At 26.8% G+C, this 27,459-nt stretch overlaps 2 protein-coding genes and 1 non-coding gene across 5 annotated transcripts in view; 2 read left to right on the top strand and 1 right to left on the bottom strand.

Moving 5' to 3' along the window:
- The window catches only part of LOC102673452, a 4,397-nt gene extending 3,995 nt beyond the window's left edge, over window positions 1–402 (bottom strand). The window contains exon 1 of the mRNA XM_006613156.2: window positions 1–402. The gene's annotated coding sequence lies outside the window, so the exon portion shown is untranslated.
- Window positions 403–5,720: 5,318 nt separating this feature from the next.
- LOC102673325 (synaptic vesicle glycoprotein 2B) lies at window positions 5,721–27,445 on the top strand. 3 transcript variants are annotated; one of them, XM_031509275.1, is made up of 10 exons: window positions 5,721–5,948; window positions 24,128–24,366; window positions 24,576–24,639; window positions 24,723–24,806; window positions 24,912–25,236; window positions 25,476–25,597; window positions 25,699–25,937; window positions 26,031–26,472; window positions 26,595–26,882; window positions 27,139–27,445. In XM_031509275.1, exons 5-10 carry the CDS (start codon window positions 24,974–24,976, stop codon window positions 27,192–27,194), a joined length of 1,410 nt encoding a protein of 469 aa, XP_031365135.1. In that variant the 5' UTR covers window positions 5,721–5,948; window positions 24,128–24,366; window positions 24,576–24,639; window positions 24,723–24,806; window positions 24,912–24,973; the 3' UTR covers window positions 27,195–27,445. The 3 variants fall into 3 exon arrangements, with proteins under 3 accessions (XP_031365135.1, XP_006613218.1, XP_031365134.1); XM_006613155.2 differs by lacking the exon at window positions 5,721–5,948 and adding an exon at window positions 14,548–14,653 and having other exon boundaries at window positions 24,576–24,635; XM_031509274.1 differs by lacking the exon at window positions 5,721–5,948 and adding an exon at window positions 14,548–14,653.
- Trnar-ucg lies at window positions 22,382–22,454 on the top strand. The gene has a single exon. It is a non-coding gene; the product is annotated as a tRNA-Arg (tRNA).
- Window positions 27,446–27,459: the final 14 nt, after the last annotated feature.

The following is a 27,459-nucleotide window of genomic DNA, read 5'->3' as shown; positions in this document are numbered from 1 at the left end:
CGACGTAACGCTCTCTACTTTCCCGCGGCCATTTCCGAAGCCGAACCTTTAACCGCACCCCACTTCTCTGTCTGCTATATCCCCACTTTGTCTTTTCTTTTCCCACCGCTTCACTACTATTCCATTCCCTTCCATCTGTATATTACATTCTATGGACCAACACAAGTCTTTTCGAGAGACACACAACTGTATCGGCTTCTATGGATCATTCACGTTTTCTCCCCACCATTGACCATTGGCGTATTCCGGCACGCGGTCCACACTATTATACGTTGCCCTATACGACCTCACAAGACACCTACGTTTAACTATACTATCCACCTTGTATTTGTATGCGCGACTGAACTATCTCCTTTCCATCTCCACCTTCGTTTCTATCCTCTCTTCTTCCTCCTCTCTTTACTCTCCTTCTCAGTGAGGCGCCGTCGATAGTCTCCCTCCCCTCAAAGTGCTCTCGCGCACGTGCACGGTCACAAGCGCGAATACCTGTGTGTGCTCTGAGAATCGAACGAACGGAATTTTCGATGGAACGCGGAGTTCGCTTGGTATCAAGCACCGTTCCCAGTTATATTCTTGCTGTATTATTCAAGTGAACTATTTGTTCTATATTCAAGTGAACTATTTGTTGAATGATTAATTCATTATAATTATATCTATAATTAGTTTAAGATATTTTTTATAATAAGAAAATTTATTTATTATATTCTAAGGATATGTTAATATGTAAATTAGTGATTTATAGTTATAATTAATACATTATGATAATATAATATTAATAATAAATTAAATTTTATAGTATTATAATGTAATCATTAATATTTTAAATTTAATTGCATTGTTTTTTCTAAAACATTGCATTGTTTTTTCTAAAATTTAAAATAATTTATATTTATAAAATATATCAATTATTTACAATTATTTATATATATTTATTAATAAAAATATATATAGTTTAATATCAATTATTTAAATATTATAAGATAACATATTTGAATATAATATATAATAATAGCTTTGTTTAATTTCATTGAAGAATAAAAATAATGGAAATCATGCATTGATTTCAAGAAATTGCAACATTTATAGCGATCACTGCATGCCGCTGTGCTCAGTGAAAGCCACGTCACAGTTGCTAACCTAAAGGTGACGTAGAAATTATTGGAGATGACGATAGTATTCCAATAATTGGTAGTTTCCCATTTCATTGACGCTTCCTGTTATTATAACTTTCTCTTATATAATTGTATGAATTATAATTAATATTGTTAATATTGTAATTGATATCACAATTAATATTGTTTGTCTATATTTTATAGAATTCTCAGAAGATAATTTTGTCTTCAAGCTTCTTTTATATTAGAATATTACAATATTATAATATAATTAGATGTTTTATAAATATTGTTTAAATTTAATAATATTTAATATTATTTAATATATTAATAATATTAAATATATTAAATAATATTAAATAATATTAAATAATATATAATATTAAATAATATATAATATTTCCTATTTATAAAAAAACCAAATTTAATAATTTTTCATTTTTATTACATATAAAAATAATATAAAAAATTTAAAATTTGAAATGAATTATAAATTTTAGATTAAATATATTTTCATTAGTTTAATTATAAGATTTTTATTGGTATATAATATAATTGTTTGTATGAAACTTCTTGAAAGGATACAAACTATATGGGAAGATGTTCGTATAAGAAGATATTCAATTCATATGTAAGTACGATTCTTATTTGGGATGCTGCAGAATGTAGTGGTAGTTATGATGTATTTCTGAGAAGGAATTATTATGTTGAAACTGGTCGGCACGCCGGCTGACTCTGATCGGTGGCGCGCGACCGTGCCCGCTCTTTTCTGCTGTGCAACCTTCAAAGGCCACAGAATGTCGATGAATGAAGTAGGAAAGTTGCAGAGTGGCGGCCGACCGGATGTGTATACTAGGTGGCCAAGAAAATGAGAGCTCCTACGTCATTCGACGACGAACTAGTTTTGCGCCCCTTCTCAATGATGTGACGCTGATAGACATACTATCAATAATTATCGTTCTATTTTTAATAAGTTGATTTATTGATTTTAGTACATCTTTATTTATTTTACAAAATTTTATTTTTTGAATTATCATTTATTATAAAAATATTTTTATTATTTTATTATTTTATGCGATATAAAAATCTAAAACAAAAATTTATAATTAATTGTAATATAAAATGGAATATGTTAAAAATTGAATAGTAAGAAAACAATGAAATCATGTATTTATATAATTTAAATACTAGAATTTCAATTGCTTTTGATGAGAATTGTTTAAAATCTTATCTGTTTCATTTTCTTCAATGTAATGCAAAAAGTAGTTCTATATTTCCTTTCTTAAAGCTGTTATTTTAATAAAAAAATATTTTAAAAAATTTTAAAATTTGCTCTGAAAAATCTAATATGATTCTTAAAGAAAAAATTAAAAAATATATGACAAATACTTTCTGTATTCATTGCATTTAAACGCAGATCTTTACAAATTAATGATTGATTTAAGTTGATTTTGATCTTCAATTTTGAATTTTAAATATTTAATTTCTGAAATTAAAAATTTTTATTGATGGAGACTATTATAAGCTATGTGATAAACAATTTTCTTTAACCTAAGCTTGCAAATATAATTAAAGTCTATTAATATTATATGTTATACAATTATTATTCAAAATGATTTACCTTTTTATATCAAATATGGATAATCATATATATAAGGCATTAATAAAATCTTGGCAACCGGACATGAATAAATTGACGATATGAGTCACGTGTAAATGACATCTAATTGGGTCATTATCTCACAGTTGCTTCTTAAAGTGATAAGAAACGCAATAAGAAGCTTTATAGATTGTCAACGTTTCGTACAACAAATTTTTTAAAATATTAAGATGTTAAGAAAATTTTAATAATATAAATGTTTTGCATTCTTGCATTTCACATAAACTATTATTTGTAGTTTCTTCTTGGTTATGATTATACATATTCTGCCATCTTATTATTTTGTTTCTTTGTTATCTCACAGCATGTCGCGCATATCGTTTGTCTCTCTCGATAACCTATCTGTTCTCGAATTACCTTAGATTGGTAACAATTGTATTTTATCCTTCTCTGTTTTATTAAAATGTCAGACTATGTTGACAAATACATCAACTACTACGACATCCGTCGTGAAACAACCACATGTCTTGACAATGGTTGAACTGATTGAAAATATTGTTTTATATTGTTTTCTCTTAGCGAAGTGGACCGTGGGAATACAAGTGAGTGAGCGGCACACAGTATTTCAGGGGAACTCGTGGCAACCGGCTCTCGGTAGCTTTTCTTACCATCATTCATGATACTATGGTACGGCAATAGGATGATTGCCTGATGCCTAAAGTGGATAAAGTCTTCTATAGTAATTTAACTCGAACAGGGCACAGGGGTGTGTTAGATAACCAGCCTTTTACATTTTACTATCACTGAACTGTCCTAACGACGAACCATGTTTGACCTCTACATCCAAAAATATGTTTACTCATTATTTCTTTGACTTCAAAATTCAAATTCGTGATGTTGATTAGTCATCAAAAGCAAGGTTATGTCGATACAATATATTTCATCTAATATCTTTTCGAGAAATTTAATAATATATCAAATTCTGTATGTTAAAATTGTTATATTATATAAAGTTTTTTCAATAAAAATATTGTTGTAAATTTATGTTCATGAAAGGAATATTATAACTTATAATAAGCAAATAATCAAACGCTCAATAAATTAACTGGTTAACCTCTTTGCAAATTTTAACAAAAATACGTTTTGGCGAACATAAAGTAGTAAATTATAAGAATCTGAATGAAAAACTATATAATATTTTCTAAATATAAAGAATTTTCTAAATAAATAGAATTCATAAATTTTATTTCACTATATTAGATTTTAAATGGTTATGAAATCTGTGAATAAGATTTTTATAATTAGTTCGATGGAGATTATACCATAATCATGAACAATTATTTCATGTATTATTTATTGATTTAATAATATATTGCAGAAATTATTCCTAATCATTATATTCTTATTAGATAAAAAATTTTTAAATTTGAATTAATAAGAAAAAGCTTCTTAGAGCTAGATATATCTATCACATTTTATTATTTACATAAACAAATGGCATATTTGAGATATATCATTTAATCTTTTACTACGTCTCTTTTGTAATATAATGCCTTACATTATATTAAACCGAATCAAACAGATTCTAATCAGTATGTATAATTCGTAATAATTTAATAATGGTAAGTTAATTTATCTGAAAAATTTTTTTCAGTAATAAAATTATTTGAAAATCAAAATTATTGTTATTAGATTAATTTAAGATAGATATTATAATAGAAGATATAAATATATGTATATCTTATTCTTTATCTTGTAATAATGGAGAATCAAGTAATAAATTGAATAATAATTCTAATAAATTTTATTTTGAAACATGGGAAAATATTAAATAATAACTAATTGTATGTATTTACTTTTTTCAATTTATTAGTCAATTAAAGTTTAATTTAATAAATTTTGCTTAATTTCTATCGAAAATATCTCTTCTTTAGTTATGGTTTATAAGATTATAATTCATATTCCTTTACTATATTATTTAGAACTATTATATCATTTCTAGCAACATATTATTATATAAAATTTTTCTTTTTATAAATTGCATTCTAATATATAAATTTATTAATATGCATTATATTAAAATAATCTGTGTCCGTTTCTCATCCGGATTCAAACAATTGTAGAGGTTGGTCTCTTCAATGACCTGTTTCTCTCTCATGATTGTCTCTCTGTCGGATACGCATAACATTAAATAATCACGACAAGATAGTAAGCTCAAACAATTAAAGAGTTCTATGCTTAGGAAAATTGAATCAACGTTGGGATCGTTTCGCGTAACGTTTCACTAATTGGATCCTCGGATGTAATTTCATTCGTTTGTTTCATTGGACTCTATCAAGAAGACAATGTACGATAAAAATTAAAGCAATATATGTTATAGTAGTATATAAAATGAATAAATACATTAAATAAGTCGATAAAATTATCAATTTTGAAAACAAACAATCAATTTTTTATAAATTAATATATTAATATTATAAAGTAATATGGTTAAATAAATTTAGGAATATTTTAAAAAAATATTTTATAAAAATATTTTATAATGTCTATATATATATATGTCTATATATATAAAACATATTAATAACTTACAGGTAGAACAAAAAAAAAATCAAAAAGTAATAAAAGAAATAAAACAAAATAAATTTGAATGATAATTAAGAATCACGATTTTCTATTTTTAATCATTGAAGAATATCTTATGCTTCTGTAGCGTTACAATAACCATAGTATGAAATATATACTAGTATTCGAATTGAGGTATCTGTTTATAATTTATAGGGCTCAAAAGAAACTCCTAGATTTATCAGTGTGTACTATAAATTTATTTATTCAGCGACATTTCGCGCTTCTCCACTTATCCTTAACCGTGAGTTTTATTACTTCCGTGAAGCTGTCAATGGTCGCCTATTATCCCCCTTTGCGTGAGGTATACCTTTTTTCTAGAGCTGCAAAGAGGAAAGGGGGGACCGCCTGATTTCGCGATCCCGTGCGATGTCCCTGAGCAGTTGGCAGTGGTACTAACAGATTGACAGACGTACTCGCCGCGAACTGACCCCTTCGTAGTGATTTAGTTATCTCTCTATCGACGCCTCTTCAAGTCCTGCGTTTTAATCGTAACGAAAAAGAAAAAAAACAGTGCTGCCGGAAGTGTTGTATCAAAAGGTAACGTGAATTCTTCGCTGAATGAGCTGCTGCCGGTTTGAGATCGTCTTGAGACGAGATATTATGATTAGGTGAGTATGTCATTTTTGTGCTTTCTCGCCTAATGTTCCCAATGTTAAATTAATTATAAAAATTTTTTTTATTAATTTTATTTTTGATAAATTTTAATAAAAATTTAAATAAATCTCATTTAAACAATATTTATTTATATTAAGGATTCATTAAATAAATTTTTTTTTTTATAATAGATTAAATGATTCTACTTAAATGATTAATGATCCTATAGTAAAAATATAATTTTTTTATAGTATATTTTATTTCATATATTTTCAAAAGAATGCTTTTGAAATATAAAAATAATTATTTTAATACAAATACATATTTTTATAAATTCGAATTATTAATATGATTATTTTCTAATCTTTTCATTACAATTTGGATGAATTATAATTAGAAAATATTGATTGTCATTTCAGTTGAAAACTTTATTGTTGCTTTAATCTTGTTAAATCTATTACTTAATTCAAACTTCCTTATTGCTTTAACTAAAGATTCACTATGTTTTCGTGAAGTACATTTCATTGCATGCGCGAGTAAATTAAATATACTGGTATTTCGTGTGCTTCTTAACTTTTGTAAGTGTTTAATAGGGTATAACAGATCAAATAAATTCGCTGTTAAATCAGCTTACAGAGCTCGCTAATAAGCCTAGTAGATTTCGAGCGGAAATAGATCATACCGGTCGTTCGTGTCACTTATGAATACTCTTGATAGATGTAATTGTGTTTAAAGTAGCAGTTTCTGATACTTGTTCAATTTATGATTATGATTACATTACATTTTATACACAAAAAATTATTGAAAAATATTTTACACTTTTCTCTTCATTCCAATCTTTTATATTAGATATCTTTTTCTTTGAATATTGTTTGATATGTATGATATTCGATTTTTAATTTTTTATTTTTAAAAACAAATTACACAATATTTAAATTAAAATTTTTAAAAATAAAAAGTATTATAAAAAAATATTATAAAAATATTATAAATTATTATATAATTCAGAATATTATTTATGTAATATTATAATGACAGAATCATTTAGACTAAGTTCATATTTTCGTGAATTTAAAAGATAATTAATATGTATATTACTTCATCATAAAAAAGATTGAGAAAATTCCATCTTTAATGATCTAGTAAAATTAATTTAAAAGTTCCAATTAAAAAAATTAAAGAATTTATTCTTTTTTATTTATGTTTCACACAATTATCAGTGCAAGGAATCCTAGAACTATTTAACATAAATTATTAAATAATTTTAAATGATTATGAAGAATTTTTCAATACTAATGTTACTTAAACAAAATGAATTAATATTAATAATTAGGATTTAATACTATTGAAAAAATCAGAAAATTAAATTCAGTTTAAATTAATCAGCAATTCAATAAAAATTGGATACAAATATTTACTATACAATGGATATAATATTTATATTTGTTTTATTTACATTATCTTGAAAAAATAATTAAAATATTTTTAAAAAATATGAACATAATTTTCTTCTATATAAAAAAATCTTTTTATAAAATTTAGATCATATATAAGTTGAAAAATAAAGCACAACCAGAATTTTTATATATCTTATCACGTTTATTTTGATTTCCAGAATTGATTCTTTAAAGATATCACATGTGTTTTTTAAAACTTTGCATAAGATTATATAATAATATTAACAAATCAAAGTTAACAATTAAATAATATATTAAATAATTAAAGTTTAAATCTTGTTATTAAATACTTTTTTTTTTGAAAAATAATGTACTTTTCCGTCTTTTAAACTTGATTTACATGTTCCAATAAACTGATAAAGAAAGTTTATCCATAAAATCTTGAAATGTCGCTCATATTTGCGGGAATAAAAAATTGTAATGCATTGTATATCACATTGCTAAGTACTCAAGTACTTAAATTTCAAGGTCATGCTTTTATCAGAAATTTCAAAATTCAAAAAAAAAAAAAAATATACATTGTAATGTGACACGGAAATGATAAATTGCTAATTCATCATTAATGTCACGTAAGAAGATGTAATACATCTCTGGCAATATAAAACAATTGAATATTTTGAAAGTTTATTTTCAAAATGATGCTTTATTGTAAATTTTTAGTAAAAAAAAGTAAAAAAAAAATATATTTCTTTCTTTATAAATATTCAAGCTTTCGATAATTTATAAGATCTGATAAAACTAAAAAAATTTGTTATTAGAAAATTAGCCTGAAGCCTTATATATAGTTAGAGATTTGATAAAATATATAGAAAAATCGTGAAACATTTTATAAAGAAAAATCTAATAATCTTTCATGTTATATTATATGAACAGAGAAATTTAATTCTATTTTTAAAAAAAATCCTATACTTTGCTTGTTCGTTTTCGAAATATCTTAGTAAATATAGATAAACATATCGTATAGTGACATATGAAAGATGAACACAATCATATTGCAATTTTGTCTGGAAACTTTAACACTGTGAAAAATCGCAACATCCGGAAGAATAATTTTCGAAAACTGATGAAAAAAAGGATATCAAATAATTTAAGTTCTTATGTTATATAAGAATTATATAAAAATGCCACTTCTTAAGATTTTAAAATTTTACGTTATCTATTAAAAAATATTGATTTTTGATTAAAAAATATTTATTTCATTTTTTAATTTAATTTAATTTGATAATTTCATTTGATTTAAAAAGAATTAAATAGATAAAAAAAATTTTTAAACTTGTAGAATATTATTCAAAGTTTAAAATGATATCTGTTTGGAAATGTTTACTTTCGAGAACTTCAAATTTAATAATATTGAAAAATCTAAAGTTTGCTGAAATAATAAAACGAAATACAACAATGGAATACCATAAGCATAATGGGGATTTATAGTATAGCAAGTCCGTAATTTACAATTTGATTTTCAATAGTCATTTGTCTCTAGTTTCATTGACTAATAGATTTATTATTGAAAACAATCAATCTTAAAATTTCTTCATGTGTTGCGAACATAAATTCTCTAATTAAAAAATAAGCAGAAAAAAACATTGATTTGAGAATAGCATAAATATATACATTTTTTCATAAATAATGAATAAAAAAATGATACAAAAGCAACGAGATTAGAATATTAAATGTATGAAGAATGAATTTCAATAAAATTTTAATAATCTGATTTATAGTAATCCGGCACATCTGATAATCGAATTAGTATTAGCTTCAATTAAGATAATAGTGAATATTATTTGATAATCATTATTTCGCATATATTTATATTATTTTTTAATCATTTTTATATCTTGTATATATATCTATAGATCTTTTTTTATTAACAATCGTTATATTAATCGTATCTTTTTTTTTTATATTATCTTACCATTTATATTATTTTAGAAATATAGTTCAATAATACATTTATTTCATAATTCTGCATTATCGAATTTTTATTGTAATGTATCTTAATCATATCAAAATTAGAATGAATCATTCATGTTTAGAAAAAATTTCATTCACTATTATGTTAATTTAACATAAATAGAACTGTAAAACTCTTATTTTTCTTTAAATCAAAATACAAATGTCCTATTTTTACAACGAACTGATTTTCTTGATCAATTGCTATTTAAATTAGGATGTCTACAAGTCACGTGGAATACTGCCTTCGAGTTCTAGATCCTAGAAACTCTAAAAGGATATATTTTACAGTATCTTTAATGAGAGAAGTAGGTTTCTTTAGAAATTCTATTAAAGTAAAGTGTCATTAAGATTTTAAAATAGATACATATTTAGATGTAATTTAAAAAAAAAAATATTTCTTTTTTTTTTTAATAGATTCAAAGAATATATTTGTACTTTTATTATTAAATTAGATTAAAGTTACATTTGGATTTAGATAAAATGACCTAGATAAGACCTAGATAAGAAGACCAAAAAAAAAAAAAAAAAAAAAAATGATCGAATTCCAAAATAAAATTGATAATAAAAGTGCAATAGAGTGAATCCAAACAAATTTCATTAGCAAAAAAAATTAATAATCAAGGTCGTTTGAAGGTCACATAATTTTATTTCACGAGTTTAAAGTTTCATTAAATAACAAAGAATCTAATCCCTTTTACGTCCAGCTTTCGATCTATCGATACGTCATTTCGTTCAGAAGTCATAATAGTTTATGCAATTCAATCTATATAAACAGATTATACGAATAAAATGAAATTACGCAATAATTCCATTATCACATACGTCTATGTACACGTCACGTTTATATTTTCCATTCGATACGATTAAACATACGAATGATAATTTATTTCACACGTAACATTCGAATTAGCTTCAAGGAAGAAGCATTGTATACCCTCGAATCTTATCGATTCACGTACGTGGAAAGTTAGAGGCGCGTATGGCGTGCAGCGCGTCGAATTTCTTCGGTACCGCCGAAACGACGATACGCACACAGCTCTCATTCATCGCAGCTCGCAGCATCCACCCACGCTGCAATCGTGCTGCAACCGTGCTGCAGTATGTGACGCGTGATCCGCAAGATTTTTACGCTGCTTACCAGTTGATTGCCCCCAGAGCATGTTGATGACGTCAGTACACTCGATGACTCACTACTCACCATGTATACGATGCCGGACACACATGATCGTGCACGCGCATAATTCGCATTACTTTCACGCGCGTGTGTTCACCTGAACGCACGACACGCTCACGTTCGTTCTTACCATACTGGATCACTCTCGCTCTTACTATTCTATTTCTGCCGATTTGGGGCATACCAAGTCCGATAGAACTCGTTCTCGCGCCAGATAGAGAGTGTCTCGTGAATGATATCATAAGTTAATTCTGATCTTGTTAGTTTAGATGAAATTTTATCTTTGTTTCCCTTGTCTGAATGATATAATTGAGAGTTTTTTTTCTTTATTTAAGTAAATAGAAGATCTTTATTTCGTTTTCTCATTATGAAAGTAAAAGGGTTTGAGCGTTTCTACAGTTCTTTTATCATTTTGAAAATAGTAAATTGGGATTGAATTTTCATGATTTTCAAAGTAGCGTGAAGTTGTTAATCATTAAAACAAATGTTCTCGAATAATGTTAAAATATTTACAATTACCACACAATTTTTATTTATATTCATTCGATGTGATGTAACAAAATTTTTTGAATTTATTTAACGTGGTACAAAGTTTTTTGTATATAAGATAAATGAATAACCAAAATGTTTAAGGGAAAAACATTTCGCACAAAAGTACATATATACACTTTTTGTGAAAATTTTTTTGAATTCAATGCAAATGAACAATTGTTCAAACGGGAAATATTTCATTTCATAAAAATACGCAATGTTATCTTTCTTATAGTATTCGCGCGTAAGTTTAAACAGCTGACACATCTCCACGTGGTCTTTCAAGTTCAACAAAGTTCGATGACATCATCATTGATTAGAATGTCAAAGATCATAGTCCGGAAAAATATTTATTGCGTATATAGACTAACTTTCCAATTGCTACGCCATTGTTTTGCTCTATCACCCGATTAGCGCCTAATAAAATCTACTTTCAGTTACGTGTCTCCTCTTATTCTCCTCTTATATTTCTTTGTTTGTATTATTTTATTTTCAATCTTTAAACTGAATCGTAGAATTAAAAATTAATAATAATAAAAAAAAAATAATAATAACAATTTTTGCTGATATTGATTTTAATTTTCGAGAATTTATTCTATATAATATAATATTTTCAATACTGTATTATAAGCATTCAATTTTACATAAAATTTACATTTAATCACATATACTTTCGAAATATATATATATATATCTATATAAATATTTCACATCATCAATTAAATTAAGAATAATTAAATCATTATTCTTAATTGACAAAATATCAAATTACAAAGTATTAAATCTCTCTAATTTTGGTAGAGAAGAGAACAAAATGAAATGCATAATGACTCGATTTAACCGTTTAACATCCTGCTGACTTGTTCCGTCGTGAAGAGTACTCGAAAACTCATCCGCGAGGAGTGAAACAGAAGCGAATAGAGACAATCATTGCGCGGCGAGACAATCGATTACATGATAGTCATATATCATTGCGTATATTAATGCCAAGCGTTGTAAGACAATGCAACCCATGTTTCTCGATGTATATCACGCCTGATATCTTTATGTCAGTGGATGCGAGTTGTGTTTAATTTGTCCTCAAAGGTTCGTCATAATAACGCGAAAAATATTTGATAATAATAATTGCCGGAAGATGTTCTCGATTGCGAAAATATGGGTGAAAATATTTCCTCAGTCTTTCGAGTTTATATAACTTTTTGTATATAAATGATATTTTTTCTATTTTTCAATAAATTCGAAAAATTCAATAAAAAAAAAAATAATATTATTTTTATTATATTATATATCCGTTATCGTGAATTTTTACATTTATAATCATATTTCATACTCAACTTATATATCTGAACTTTTAAAAAATTCCAATTGATAAGAAGAATTGTAGTAATGTATTATTTTCATCAAAGAATCTCAAAATAGCACATTCAAGATACAATTATAAGTATAATACACGCGCAAACCTCGTCTCGTTTGTAATGAAAAATAAATACGAAGGAATTGAACACATGTTTGTACAATTGACATAATATAAAACATTAAAAGATTAAAATATTAAAGTTTTCTTAATAAATAAAAAAAAAAAAAAAATAATTGTCATTTCCTATACGAATTAATACGAACTTCCCAGTTTATCGATGATCATACAAATTTCGCATGTGCGAATATTGAAAACCTGGTTCCAGTTTGCCGGCTTGTTAAGCCGTAGTAAGATTTATTGAGTACAAACAGTCTCTTCATTATCACGTTTCTTCCAACATGAGTTGACGTGTATCTTTTTAAAGTTGGTAAACCCACATGATTGATGCCCCCGCTGCGCAATTAGCGATACATTCGCGTTCAATTTCGGTCCTGTTTTCCCCGTTGATTGATTTTATGAGCCATTAATTTATCCTCTGCATAACATATAATCTATCTGGATCACGTAAATTATTACATCCGATTGCATTGTCGAGAATTGCTCAAATTCGTATTTTTTTCAAAATATGAATATATGATTGTCGAAAATCTTCAATAATTTAATTTCTAAATGGTGATTGGAATTTTTGAAAGGTTTTATATCATTACTTCACAAAAAATACTTCAAATTTGTTTTTTATAAATACAAGATTATGTTTCTGTTTTTATAAATTTACCAAAAACTACAATAACTAATTAATAATTAAAAATTAATATATAATAATTAATATAACGTGTATTATTATAATCTCTAAGAATATTAAAATTTAAAAAGCTTCTCTTTTAAAATTTTGCTACTATCAGTACCAAGCAATGACATGGCTTTTGAATTCGGATTACTTTTAATACATGAAGGTTACTTTAAAACTTTATTTTAGACATCGAAACGTGAGTTTTTAACTAATTAACAATAATTAGCAATAAATAATATTGAAATAATAAACAGAGTAGTATTTTAGGAAATCATTTTATCTTTTCGTCAATGATGTAACTAAGTAACATTATGTAAGAGACAACAAAAAGATGAAATATCACAATGCTTTAGTAATCAGTACAATTATATATCTTTTAATAATTTGATTTATCATTTGTTTATTCATCAAATTTAAAAAAAAAATTATTGAATGATTCATTAAGTATACTCTCTCCAAACGTTCATCCTAAGATTTAGAACAAATGTTAAAGTTTTTCGAATATAGCTAGTTTCTAGCGTTCTAAAATTGACGACAAAAAAGGAAAAAAGCAAATTCAGAAAGATACAATAAATCAATCCAGATTATTTGTCTAGATTTATGTTTGTACAATACTGAGTGATGCGCAGATAATAACGAAATATAACGCCTTTTGATTTCACATATTAGTTAAGACAAATCTTAACTCGAACATGAGAGAAGAAATTTCGTTCCTTTCAAAAATTCGTCAAATTTTAGAATATATGAAAATCTCATCCATTCCCTTGCCAAGTTTCATTCTTTTCAATCATAACACTGAATTTCACTCGTTCTTAATCTCGTTTCTATCAAACATCACCGATAAACGCAAAACAGCTGGGGAACTGATTTAAACGAATTGAACGTCTCGATTGATCCTCGTTGGAACCAAACGGCTCAACCGCACGTGCGATTGAAATTATAGTTTTTCAATCCTCTGATCGGCGTTTTTAAACTCCCTTACACGAATTTATCTCGAAAAATTTGAAACTCTTTCATTGGTACAGCGATATAAAACGCTTTCTCGTCGGCGTCCAACGATCGACTCTTGTCATCGATGTGTGCACATTCGCGGGAATTCACACTCGAGACTTCGTTATGTAACTTCGTGAACCGTGAATTTCTGTTTGGAGGCTACACGCGGCCAAGGAACAATCGTGAGAAGACAAAGAACGTTGATTGAAAAGAAATTCTCGTATTTACCTCGGATTGTTTGTCAAAACGATGTATCCTGATTTTCGTGATCCCGTTTCTTCTTTTCCCAACTACTTATCATTGCCTCTCTAGATGCAGATACGCTTGTGTGCGGATTCCACGAAGCAAGAGTGGGGAATATTGGTGCCTCGTGGCCTCCCCTATATAAGGTTTGCGCTCTCCCATTGCCTCTCGGTTGTTCCCCAATTCGGGCAACTTCTCCGAGACTTGGCAAACCGCACACTGTAAGTCGTAAACTCTTTTTTTTCCCACAATATATCTTTGATTTTTAAATTATCATTTTTATACATATATATATATATATATTTTTTTTTTATATCTCAAAATCTTTGCGTTAAACACGAAGAAATGTCTCATCGTAATATCTCATTTACAGTTTCTCTTGTTTCTTAATGAAATTAACGATAGATCGATATAATATATATAGTATAATAGACGATTAAGATTAGTGTTGAGGTTGTGAATCGAGTATAGCTGGAATTATGAGAGCTTGTTACTTTTAAATTGTTGTTAATATCTTTGTGTTTTTTGTTTCGCATAAGTGGCACAATTAGGTTCGTCGATTCTATTGCGTTATTTTGAGAGATGATGGTGAGAAGGAACGAACGTTCTTTCTTGTTTGCGAGATCGACTTAGAGAACGTTCAATAGCAGCAGAGGACGCAGTTGTTCGTCTACGATCCTGTTACTATTGATGTATCCAATTGAATCTGCACGAATTAAAGATCTTGATGCTGTTTACACTTCGTCTTTTTATTACCTCATTTTGATAATTTGAAATAATCAATTGTGATCATCCTGTACTACGTTGCTTATCTTTTCATTCTTGGATCGTTCAAAAAGTATAGTTATAATTAGAATCATTTATCCATTATATTTTCTGTTAATTTATTACATATTATATTATATTATATTATATTATATGGATAGAATGTATTGCACAATGTTTTTTTTTTAAAATCATAACTTCAATTCCATAAAATATATAATACACGATTTCATCCAGATCAATGAATAATCGTGACAATTTCAATAAATTAAAATCACACGTGGAGAATAAATTGGTCATCGAGACGGCGGATGATTATGAATAAACTTTTCGCGTCAGGCAAATGATTCACGTAAACTCGTAATAATTAAAGATCCAAAAGCGTGGACATCGGGAATTAGAACATCGTATTATTCGCGCAGACTACGAGATATAACCGATTAAAACCAGTTTTAAAAGGTTTTGATGTTAAACCCGTTAGACAGGGTTGAAAGAAGTCTGATATAATTTATAATTCGTTCGATGGATATCGATTTACCGCCAAAAGATCGATATCATATTGCATAATATTGGATTAATCGATTCGATTAATTTTTAATGTAAAATTTATTTGAAAATACTTTAAAGATACTTTAAAACTTGATCTAATCTATTAATATTAGTAATATAAAATCAATTAAAGTTCTCGACACGATACAAGCAATTAAATTAAATAATTCTAAATGAAAGATATAAATGTTCATTTATCTGTAATTTTGCAAATTTTTTAAAGCTTAAGAATTTTGTAATCTTATTTCTCTAATAGAATTGTCACTAACAACTTCAATGCGCAACGATTAAGCGTGCTACATGGCAAAAGATATAATGTAAGAAATTGTAATAGTCCTTCGAGCACAGATGGAATGAGCCTTGCTCTAGTGACGACGAGGTCAGCATATTTCCATTTTTTATATTACCTTATGTGAGAAATCTGTTTCACTCCATCGTCAGCTACACCTGCGCTTTTTTTCATTCCGATTAATAAGTTAATATACGATCGATCCATCTACGGGCCATCCTTCTTAACATTAAAACGTGCCACGATTTGGCAAAAATTGCGAAAAATTTCTTGCGCAAAAACAATAGCTGCTTCAATAAGAAACTTCATCAACTTCGTTTAGCTTGTTAAACTTAGATCAATCCTCTATATACATTCATTTCGATTCCATTAATCGAATAATATTGGTTTGTTGCTTTGAAGATATATGTATTTAGCGCAAATATTCATAAATTAATAATAATAATAAATATTTTATTATTATTTTAAAACGTTAACTCGATATTTATTTCATTTGTTCCTTTAATTTCATTTTATAACATGTAAACAATAGTTACAAGATTTTCATTAGATTAAATAAATCTTAAAATCATCAACAATTACAGTTGATAAAAATAGCTTAACTTACGCATATTTAAAAGCAACTCAAGTGCTCAATTGACGGACTTATTTTTGAATTTAAGCGTATGTTTTAATCATCTACTTTCTAGTATCACTATTATGATATATCTAAATGTCTGATTTCAAAAAATAATTGTTATATTTAATTGATGATATGATTCATGAGTTTTTTTTATTTCGATTTACTGATATCATTTTTACAATTATTTCTTTCAAAACTTTCTTCATCGATATTTTTCTTTTTCTTATCATTGTCTATTTATCTTTAGAATAAAAATTGTTTAATTGCTTTGAATAATTTTCATTCAAATTCTGATTATCAAATAACTCACCAACTAAATGAACGATATATTACAAACACGTTGCATATTTAAACATTATATCTGCATAAACATCCAGTCCGATAATAATAAATCGATATTTGTATTGACAAATCGATAATATAACAAATTGTTGAGTTGACGTTTCAAAGGATCGTATATCCTTTGAAGCGAAATATCGGGGACATCTCCCTTCATGGTCATCATCAGCATGTCATTCGATAGACTAGGAAATGAATAGGAATGTTTTTCATTCGAATGATAGAAGGTGGCACTTAGCTTTTACTGCTTCGATATATAGCGACTTTTATATAGCGCTCATTTTATTTCTTCTCATCGTTACTCGTGAAACTATTAAATGTTATTTTGTTATTAATATTCAACGATTTTTAATTATTCAAGAGAGAGAGAGAGAGAGAAAAAAAAATAAGATAAAACTATTTTGAGATTTCAAAGTATTCAAGGAAATATTAAAATTTGAAATTTTCATTGAGAATTACGATTTTTTCGAAAGGAATTTGTTGTTCATTTCAATTTCTTAGAAAAATTCTTCAAAATCTTTGAAAAAAAAGTAATATATATCAAAAAAAGTAGAGATTTCAAGAAAAATATTTTAAAAAGTGTTCTTATCATATTTCTATTATTTCTTATAATTATACATTTTCCAAAAATAGATTGTAATTTATGTAAACTCATTTGTATTGAAAGAATATCTCAAGTGATAATTTTAACGATATAATATTGATAATATTCTTAACTTATGTATATAAGTTACCACTTTTCTTCTGAACTGTATGCAGGACGTGTTTTTCAAATTTAACGTGATCGAGTGAGTTTCCCAAATGCAATCGATTCCATGAAACATAAACAGATCCGACGTCTAATTCTTCCGTGTTGAACCAAGGATCCTTGGATCTTAATCTCGCAAAAATTCTTAATAATTACTACACTTGATCGCGTAAGTAATTAATATACAAGTTTTATGATATTTTCAAGAAATTTTTAATATCTCGCAGATCATAATTAGAACATGTATTCAGTTAAATTCTATCCACAAAAATAACATTGATCCATCTTTATATGATTTTAAAATTGAATTTTATTAAAAATCTTATTATAATTTTCTCCTTAAGATCTCTACACATTTAAAAATTTAACAAATCAATGTGCATTTTGATCAATCAGAGCGTATTAATCATTTTGAATAATGATTGATCATTGAAAAAAATCCGTGATTATCTGTGATAGTTCTTTTTAATAATACGCTATCTATTTATGAACGATATTATGAACGATTTATCGAATAACACGACAAGTAGCGGTGTCAGTATGATGCGAACCAATCTTAACGAGTGTGATGGCACCGCTTTTCAGCGACGACACCGCTGTTCTCTCGCCTCTTTCCACCCACCACCACCCCCCGCGGTAAATTTGCCCGCAATGAGACTGATTATTATGTCCTTGCGAGACTGACGATAATTACAAACCGCTTTACTTTCAGTGCCACACGCTTGACACGTCGACGATTAGAGCTTTCGAGAGCAGCTTGACCTCGTTTCGCACCGTTCGATTCGCGATCGCGAATGATACCCAACACTCGATCAAATATGACCCTCGTGATTACGTGAGTCACGTGACAGTGATGAGATGCACGTTCATATATTTGATAATTTTGTTTTATCAGAAGAGCATGATCTTTTTTTTTTTTTTATAAGATATTTTTTTTCTAAACGAAGCCTTTTTTTTTTTTCCTTCGTGAGAAGCTTTAGTTGAATTGAATGTTAATTGAGATGAAACGATAGTAGAATTTGTATTTCGAAATGTTTGTGAAGTCTTCTCATCTCGATTAATGCTGGATCATAAAAAAATGTTGAATAGTTATATTTTATATTCCTAAGATCCAGAAGAAGGTTTCAATGTAATCTTTATATATTTTTTACAAATATCGATAGCTCCAAATTTATGGAATTCCACTAAATTTAAATTAATAAAGATCAAATTTAAATATTGATCATCGTATCATAAATCTAATTAATTTAACGAGTATAAATTTTATCACTACTTGGGATAAAAATGTTTCATTAATTATTATGTGGTAAGAATAATATTCACGTAACTATAAATTTTGTTTATTTATCAATTTATCGCAATTTATCTCATTTTAACAAATTAATATATCAATGAATACCAGACAAAAAGCTTTTATGAATGATAGAATGATGTACTTCTTTGCAACTCTTAGAACTTTGTAAATTGGCTTCTTCATTAAGAATATATTTATTAAATAACAAAAAAATGGATGTAAATCCATATTACTGTACACATTAAAAACATTTATAAGATTTTACATTTTGTTAGATTTTGTAAAAAATTACATTTATAATATTGAATTTTAATTCAAATTAATTAATATTTTTTCTGAAAACTTTCATCAGATTTCTCTAATGACTTTCATTAGATCTTCTCATTCTAATAATGGAATCATTTTAATTCAATTACTATACTATATTATACTATACTATATCATATTAATTCAATAAAAGATTACTATAAGACGTATGATTCTCTTTTTTTCTGATTATAATTAAGAACAAAAAAAGTATTTAAAATTCATTCGCAATTTGCATTATTAAGAAATATACATTTCACACGCTTAATCATATAATCTCATATAATCTTTCATTTTATTCTGTCATTACATTACGATTTATTATGACTATTCTTCAGAAAATCGATTCATTCGTAACATATATAGTAAGAAAAAATTAGAAGATATAGATATGATAATAAAAACGATTGAAAACAGAACAAGATGTATAATTTACCATTAATTATCATGTTTTTTCCAGCTTGTTAAATTACAATACACGAGTTAAAAACATTATTTATATTTTACACCAGAAGTTATAGAAAACACGATCAATATAAAAAATTGTGCATTCATGATGCAATCCATTTTTTCGTTTTTCTTTTTAGTATTTTCTATAACCATTTTATTTGATTCCAATATCCATCAAATAGTTTCGTTGAAATCATGGTTTTTCAAACATTACTACTGACTTCATAATTATTTGTTCTTATTGTCACAGTTTGTGATTCATGTTCATGGCAAACATGATTACTTTCTATTCTATTCTGTTATCGAATTTATATTTTAAAGACGAAAAAAAGAATTTTATAAATAATTTTATTCTTTTTTAAATTATTTTAGATAACACATAATTTTTTAAAAATAATATAAATATATTAGATCATATTAATTCAAAAAATAAATATAAAGATAGTTAGAGAATAGTTAAAGAATTTTGTATTAATAATATAAATATAATTTATTTTAATGAAACAAAAGATAATTGTACAATGATTCTTAAGAAAGATTCATTTTTTTTATAATGCAAATAAAAAATTTTTTATTACTAAATTTGAAAATTTTGTTATACATTAAATTTTCCTTTTAATTTTTATTAAAACGATAATTTTATTAAAAAAACAAATTTATTCAGCAAAGCTCTCCTCTTTTAATTTGAACATGATGTAATAAATGTAAACTCTAAGATCATTTTCCAAGAATCGACATTTTTACTGATTACGAGAAAAAAAATTTTTCACATCCTGAAAGATATTGATTCAAATTATTCAAATAAAGTTAACTTTCAAGGCAAACTGCAAATGCAAAAAATCAATTTATTGCATACAAAATATATTTGACGTAGATCTACATATATTATTAATATTAGTCAATGTATAGATAATATTACATAAATATTGTTATTAATTAAAATTATTATTACGTTTCTGTTTATTTTTTATATTTTCTTGTAATCTCTCTAATATTCAATCGATCTGTAATTAAATAATATTCTACTTATATATGTATATTTTAATCTAAGTTCGATTCAATAAAATATCTTCAGTGTCCAATATTCAAAACAGTGTGAAAAAATTTTCTTTATTGAAAATAAAATGTTTTATCAAAAAATATCATATTTTATAAAATGCTTAATATAATTAAAAATATGAAAAGATTTAAAACTTAACATTTACTTCTCCAAACATTGTTGTATTCTATATTTAATTGATTCTATATTTAAATTCATTTCGTTTAAATCCCCAAGAAAGGAATGGAATAATTGTTGTGCTAGATTCTCTTCTTAAAAGGTTTTCTGCATCATTCTGTCAACAGTCCACTACACGCATAAGTTGCACCTGCAATGCGCATCACACATCGCAATTGCATTAGAATGGATCATTGAACTCAATTACACAACGAATAATTGATAGTTTAACTGATGTTAGTTAATTATAGTGTACTGTGCAACGACCTCGATGTAACGCAAACTATTTGTATCTTTAAAAAATACTATATATGTACATATATATAGTATTGGTATAGTAATGATATTTATATTTAAGAAAAATTATATATTTTATGGGAAATATATAATTTAAATAAATTATTTTTAAATTTTTATTTCCATACCATAAATTAGATAAAACTAATATCTAATAATATTAGACAAAATCTAATAATATTAAACAAAGTAGTATATAAAGAATTAATTTTTCTTAATATTTTTATGCAATATTTTATATCAATAATTTAATCTTCATATACAAAAATTTCCAAAAATTAAAAATAACAGATTCAGACAGTGTAGATTTATTTGAATTATTTTTTAATCAATTCGAGGAAAACATATTTGTAAATGTTTTAAATACGTTTCTGAAATCTTGAAACAATAATATAATATAACATTTTGAACAATTGTCCAATAAAATTCTTTTCGACACCAGTATTGTCTTATTTTTATTAAAATCAAATGTCCTGGATGATCATGATTTCCAAATAATATAGAAGAGTCTATAGAAGATTTTGATACGCGTGATACCGTCTACTTAAAGAGTATTTGGTACAGGATGTCCGTCAATGTCTGCTAATATTCAGTCGTTTTCTAGAACAAGATTAAGCCACGACACGCCTTCCTCGCAATTATGTCATTGAGCTTTCAGGGTCTGTAATAGGATTGGTCAAGGTATTGAATTAAAGATTTTCTTGAAATTTTCTCATTTTTTCTATTTTTCTTCTCTATTATCTAATAAGTATATCAGATTTTTATATATAGCATAAATAATAATAATATTATTTATCTTATTTTGTATGTAAAATATAAAATATATATATATATATATGAAAATATACATATTCATTATATTTTATTCAATGCTAATTTTATATCTTTATTATAACGAATAAAAATTTTTATATCATCTATAGATTATAATAAAAAGTATTTATTTTTAGGACATAACATCATAAATTAGTATCTTAAATCATTTGTATTATAAATTTATTTTGTATCAAATAATAGCAGGGGTGGTATTTTCTTTAGTAGTGAAATACTAATTTCAGAAAACTACCCTTCAACGACCGTGTGGCCTAACGGATAAGGCGTCGGACTTCGGATCCGAAGATTGCAGGTTCGAGTCCTGTCACGGTCGATGATTTATTTTTTTTTCGTTCTCACTTTTTTTCTTACAGAAATCAATACAATTACATAATGGTGAATATTTATTCACTATGTGAATAATAAAAAAATTAAAAAATAAAAAATATTTAAAATATTTTGAATATCTTCGAGAGATATTCAAATATATCAAAAACAAGAAAGGATTGCATGTGTCAGAAAAATAAAAATATTTGTATTATTAATAAAAAACAGTATGTAATTTCTATATATTATTTCAATATAAATAAATTTAATTCTTTCTGTTTATATTCGTTTAGTTTGTTTTCGTCGTAGATAATATCAAGTTGTTATGATAATCTAAGAAATTATTCATAACCTGATCTATTCATCCATGACAATATTCTATGCTTAATAAGATTCCCGAGATATTCAGTCGAAAGATAGCAAGAAAACCGTGCGGGAAATCTACTGTTACGTGTGATACTATTAGTTACATCGAGTATAGAATTGTGGGAACATATAATAATTAGAGTATATCATATATAGTGTGCTTCTTCCATATGTTAAATAAGTGTAGTTAGATCAAGGTCGATCTTTGTGTAATTTTGCAGGAAATTACAATTTTTTTTTTTTTTATTACAAATATAGTACGTACAGTAAATGTAAAATAAGCTTAAGAAAATTCTAGAAAGTTATGAAATCTTTAATTTTTAACTTTTTATTATTGTAAATACAAAAAACAAAAATATTTAATAATATCTTTTTATACGTTTAATTATTCTTCACTTTTGAACAATTGTTCTTAACTGATATTCACACACAATACTCGTTTCTTATGACAGCGTTACAATAACATTTTTATTACCTTTAAAAGGGAACATAAAAATAGAACCCTCACAAGATGCGAATCACGTTCCGCTTGCAAGCCGTCTTGTAAACAGACTCAATTATCATCTCCATCATTGGAAAGCCTCCAAATCGTTGCCTTTCAAAACGTTACGACCTACGCCCATTATCAATGCAATTACGAATTGGCCCTACTTAACCCCTGCATATTGATTTGAAACACGTGATCGTGTTCTGTTAGAACAACGAAAAATACTCTTTTAAACTATCTTATCCAAGTTAAGTTTATCTATTTTTGATTCATTATTTTTTGATTTCATTCAAAATTTTGTGAAATATAATTGTTGAATAATTAAATAATGATTAATGTCAGAGAACATATATATTAAATAAATTCTTTAAGCTATTTTTTTTATATGTATTTCTATTTTTATTGAATTTTTAATATATTATGATATTTTAATATTAGAATAGTTAACTGATAAAATTATTGTTTTCCATTAATTTCTTCTTAACATTGAAATAATCATAAAAATCTAAATATTTTATAAATTCTATTGATTTTTTATAAATTGTATATTTATAAATTTTTTACTATTTTTTATAAATTTATATTTTTTTCGAAACTTATCTAATCTTAAAATTTTTTACATCTTAATCAATCTCGTTTAAATTGTTGTAAGTAAATTAACCGTTTGAAGCTATTTATGAATTTTCTTTGTACATATGTTCAATCGACCATGACTTTTTTACTTTCACTCACCTTGGTATTATTTTTGTTTAATGAAAAATACTATAAAATACATTCTTATTTTTTTTTTTATGTAAGCATATATAAGTTTTTGCGTCATGTTTTAGCTCACAAGTGAGCGCAGAACCTAGCCCCGCCGACGAGCAGCAGCAGATCAGCGCAGATTCAGCAGGAAGACTTCGCCGAGATCCAGTAATCCGCAAGAACGATATCAATCTCATATCGATCGAAGCTTGTCGTCGAGCACGAAGAAGTCTCATCTAATCGTATTACCAAGCCAGATTCACCCAACTGCGCCGATATCGTAGAATGGTAGAGGGTGATCTTAATTCAAAGCACAATCATAGTACGTATCTTTTAGAATAGTCTTCAAAATATTTAATCATTTTTAGAAATAATAAAAAGATATTATTTATAGAAAAATTTATATATATATATATATATAGAGATCGATATTTGTTTTTGATTTAAAAATAACTTTTATTTTAAAATTATTTGTGTATGATTAATTACACAATTAATATTTAAATATTAGTCTTAACTTTATTATTTCAGAGTGTGATGTAAAAGACGAGCAGCTAAACGGCTGTGGCTCTAAGGATCTCGAACTTGCTCGTAGGTAGAAATTCTATATAAATTATATTTATTAACGTGAATCGATAGCTTCCACAAATTTAACTATATCGTAATTTTCTATAATAGGTATTGGAACAAAGGGCAAGACCCTAGATCCAGAGAAAGGATCCATCGATAAAGCGGATTTCGAAAAGGCCATTGAACTTACCAGTAATTTTTTTATTAGCTCTATTTTTCCTACATTTTTCTGTTATTTCAATATGAATTATTATCTATCTAATTATTGTTTATTTTATTCTTCGTTTCAATTCTCAGACTATGGCAAATTTCACTACTTCCTTCTCACGGTATGCGGCTTCGTTAGCACCAGTGAGGAGATGGACGTAATCTCTATGTCCTTCATCCTTCCTAGTGCACAATGTGACCTGAATCTCGATACTCAAGCCAAGGGATGGCTCAACTCAATCATTTTCATCGGTATGATGGCGGGGGCGTACGCCTGGGGTTCCATCGCGGATGCCCTAGGTCGACGGAAAGTTCTTATCGCCATCTCCTTCATAAATGCTCTTTGCATTGTCGCCTCCAGCTTCAGCCAATCTTATGCACTCTTTATGATCTTCCGTTTTCTCAACGGCGCTGCGTAAGTAAATTAATTTGTGCGCAATAATTTGCAATATATCGAGCTCATTTTGACTTATTATATAACAATTTTTTAAACGCGAGTTAAAGTGGAATACTGATGAATCACATGAATATAACGAAACATAACTTTCTAAAAATTTATAATAATTTATTTATAACAGGCCACTATTGACGATAATGAATACTTTTCGTATATTTAAAAAGATTATTTAAAAAAAAAATTCTCAATTATTACAGTCTTGGAGGTAGCGGACCTGTGATTTGGTCATACTTTGCCGAATTCCAACCAAAATCGAAGCGAGGATCAATGTTGTCCTTTATGGCTGCCTTTTGGACACTTGGAAACCTCTTTGTTGCTGGTAAATCTTCAATTATTTTTTAACTAAAAATATTTATATTATATAAAATATAATTAAATCATAAATCCATATTTTATTTAAAAATAACAAATAATTATTAGGTTTGGCGTGGTTGATCATCCCTCATGATATCGGTATCACATATTCAGCGTTCACGTATAATTCTTGGCGAATCTTCCTGCTGATCTGCGCTGCTCCATCGTTTATCGTCGCGGGGCTGCTCCTGTTGCTCCCTGAATCTCCTAAATACCTCTTATCCTGCGGAAGATACGAGGAAGCGCTCGATATCTTCCGTGGAATTTATGCCATTAATACTGGCAAATCACGTGATAGTTACACGGTAATATTTTTTATATTAAACGAAATAAATATTTATTATAAATATTATAAAAGCATTGAAAAAAATTATAATTTTCAATGAATTTTATTTCAGGTAAAAGAATTAATTTTAAATGATATCCGAGAACCGGAATTGACGAATAGTAGCATCGAAAAGAACAAATGCAAAACAATGCTCGCCGATATCGTAAACAATAGCAAACAACTTTTCGTCTCACCTATACTTCGTTTCACCATGATTTCAATTATTATTAATTTCACTTTTCATATCGGTTATTACGGTCTAATGATGTGGTTTCCCGAATTATTCAATCGTTTCGACGAATTTCATCGTGATCATCCAAATGAAATCGCTTCGATATGTCAAGTGACCGAATATGTGGTTCAAAGAGGTTCTCAAAATATCAAAAATCTTTGTTCCGATAAAATTGGCGCTTCCGTTTTTATGGAATCGTTAATTACCGTAGCATCCGCTATACCTGCAAATATTATTGCTGTTCTAGGAATGGATCGTCTTGGCCGTAAATTTTTCTTGCGTAAATATAATTTAACATTTTAAATAATTAAATATATTTTGTAATCAAATAATTATAAAATTGTGTTTAATATTTTTATATATTTTCTTTAATAAATAATTTTAATTTTATTTTATTTGCAGTGTTTAGTACACTTTCATCAGGATTTTGCGCGATCGGATTATATTTTGTATACAATAAGCATCACAATCTGATCGTTTCGGCTATCTTCAGCGGTGTGATAAGCTGTGGAAATGCAGCTCTAGATTGTCTAATAACCGAAGTTTTCCCGACACCTCTTCGCGCAACAGGAATTGCTATTTCCATGGTTGCAGCGCGTCTCGGTGGAATTATTGGTAACATTGTAATATCTCAACTCTTGGATATGTATTGTCCAGCACCAACTTTTATCGTTGCTGCACTTTTAATCGGTATGTTTTATATATTTTATAATAATAATTATTATTTATATATAGTAATTTGAATATATATAATCTTACTACTATATATGATATATGATATACATATATAACTATATTACTAACTATTATATATTTTATAATAAATATAGTATATTTCAAAATTAAGAATCTTCAACAAAAAAGAAATATCCTTAAATGATAAAGAAACAATATAGGTATATCATTAATCATTATTAAAATTTATTCTATTTAATTTTTCATACAGGTGGAGGATTATTATGTTTATTCTTACCAAATACAACACGGGAACCACTTTCTTGACATCGGTGAAAACTTGCATCAGATCGAATAAATTGATGTACAGTCATATACACATAAAATTGAAAAACTTATCACGTTTATAATAATAAATTGTGCATTCATGTATTTGTTCATTTAATTCATAATACGATTCATTCTAGACAACATTGTGGCGATTGAGCATTACATTCCTGTTTTACATATCAATTTCGAATAAACAAATTAGTATTAACAATTAGAATTTATAAATGATAGTAGATATTTTCAAAAATTTGTATTTTCAAAA

The sequence above is a fragment of the Apis dorsata genome, unplaced genomic scaffold (assembly GCF_000469605.1).
Source record: "Apis dorsata unplaced genomic scaffold, Apis dorsata 1.3 scaffold_135, whole genome shotgun sequence".
In the NCBI taxonomy this organism is placed as follows: domain Eukaryota; kingdom Metazoa; phylum Arthropoda; class Insecta; order Hymenoptera; family Apidae; genus Apis; species Apis dorsata.
This window is presented reverse-complemented; position numbering and strand designations above follow the sequence as displayed.

Coding starts and splice junctions, on each gene's coding strand:
- LOC102673325 (XM_006613155.2), top strand. CDS start 24,330: ATGGTAGAGGGTGATCTTAATTCAAAGCACAATCATA. Junction 24,367..24,575: donor TAATTCAAAGCACAATCATA/GTACGTATCTTT, acceptor TTATTATTTCAG/AGTGTGATGTAAAAGACGAG. Junction 26,473..26,594: donor TGGCCGTAAATTTTTCTTGC/GTAAATATAATT, acceptor TTTTATTTGCAG/TGTTTAGTACACTTTCATCA.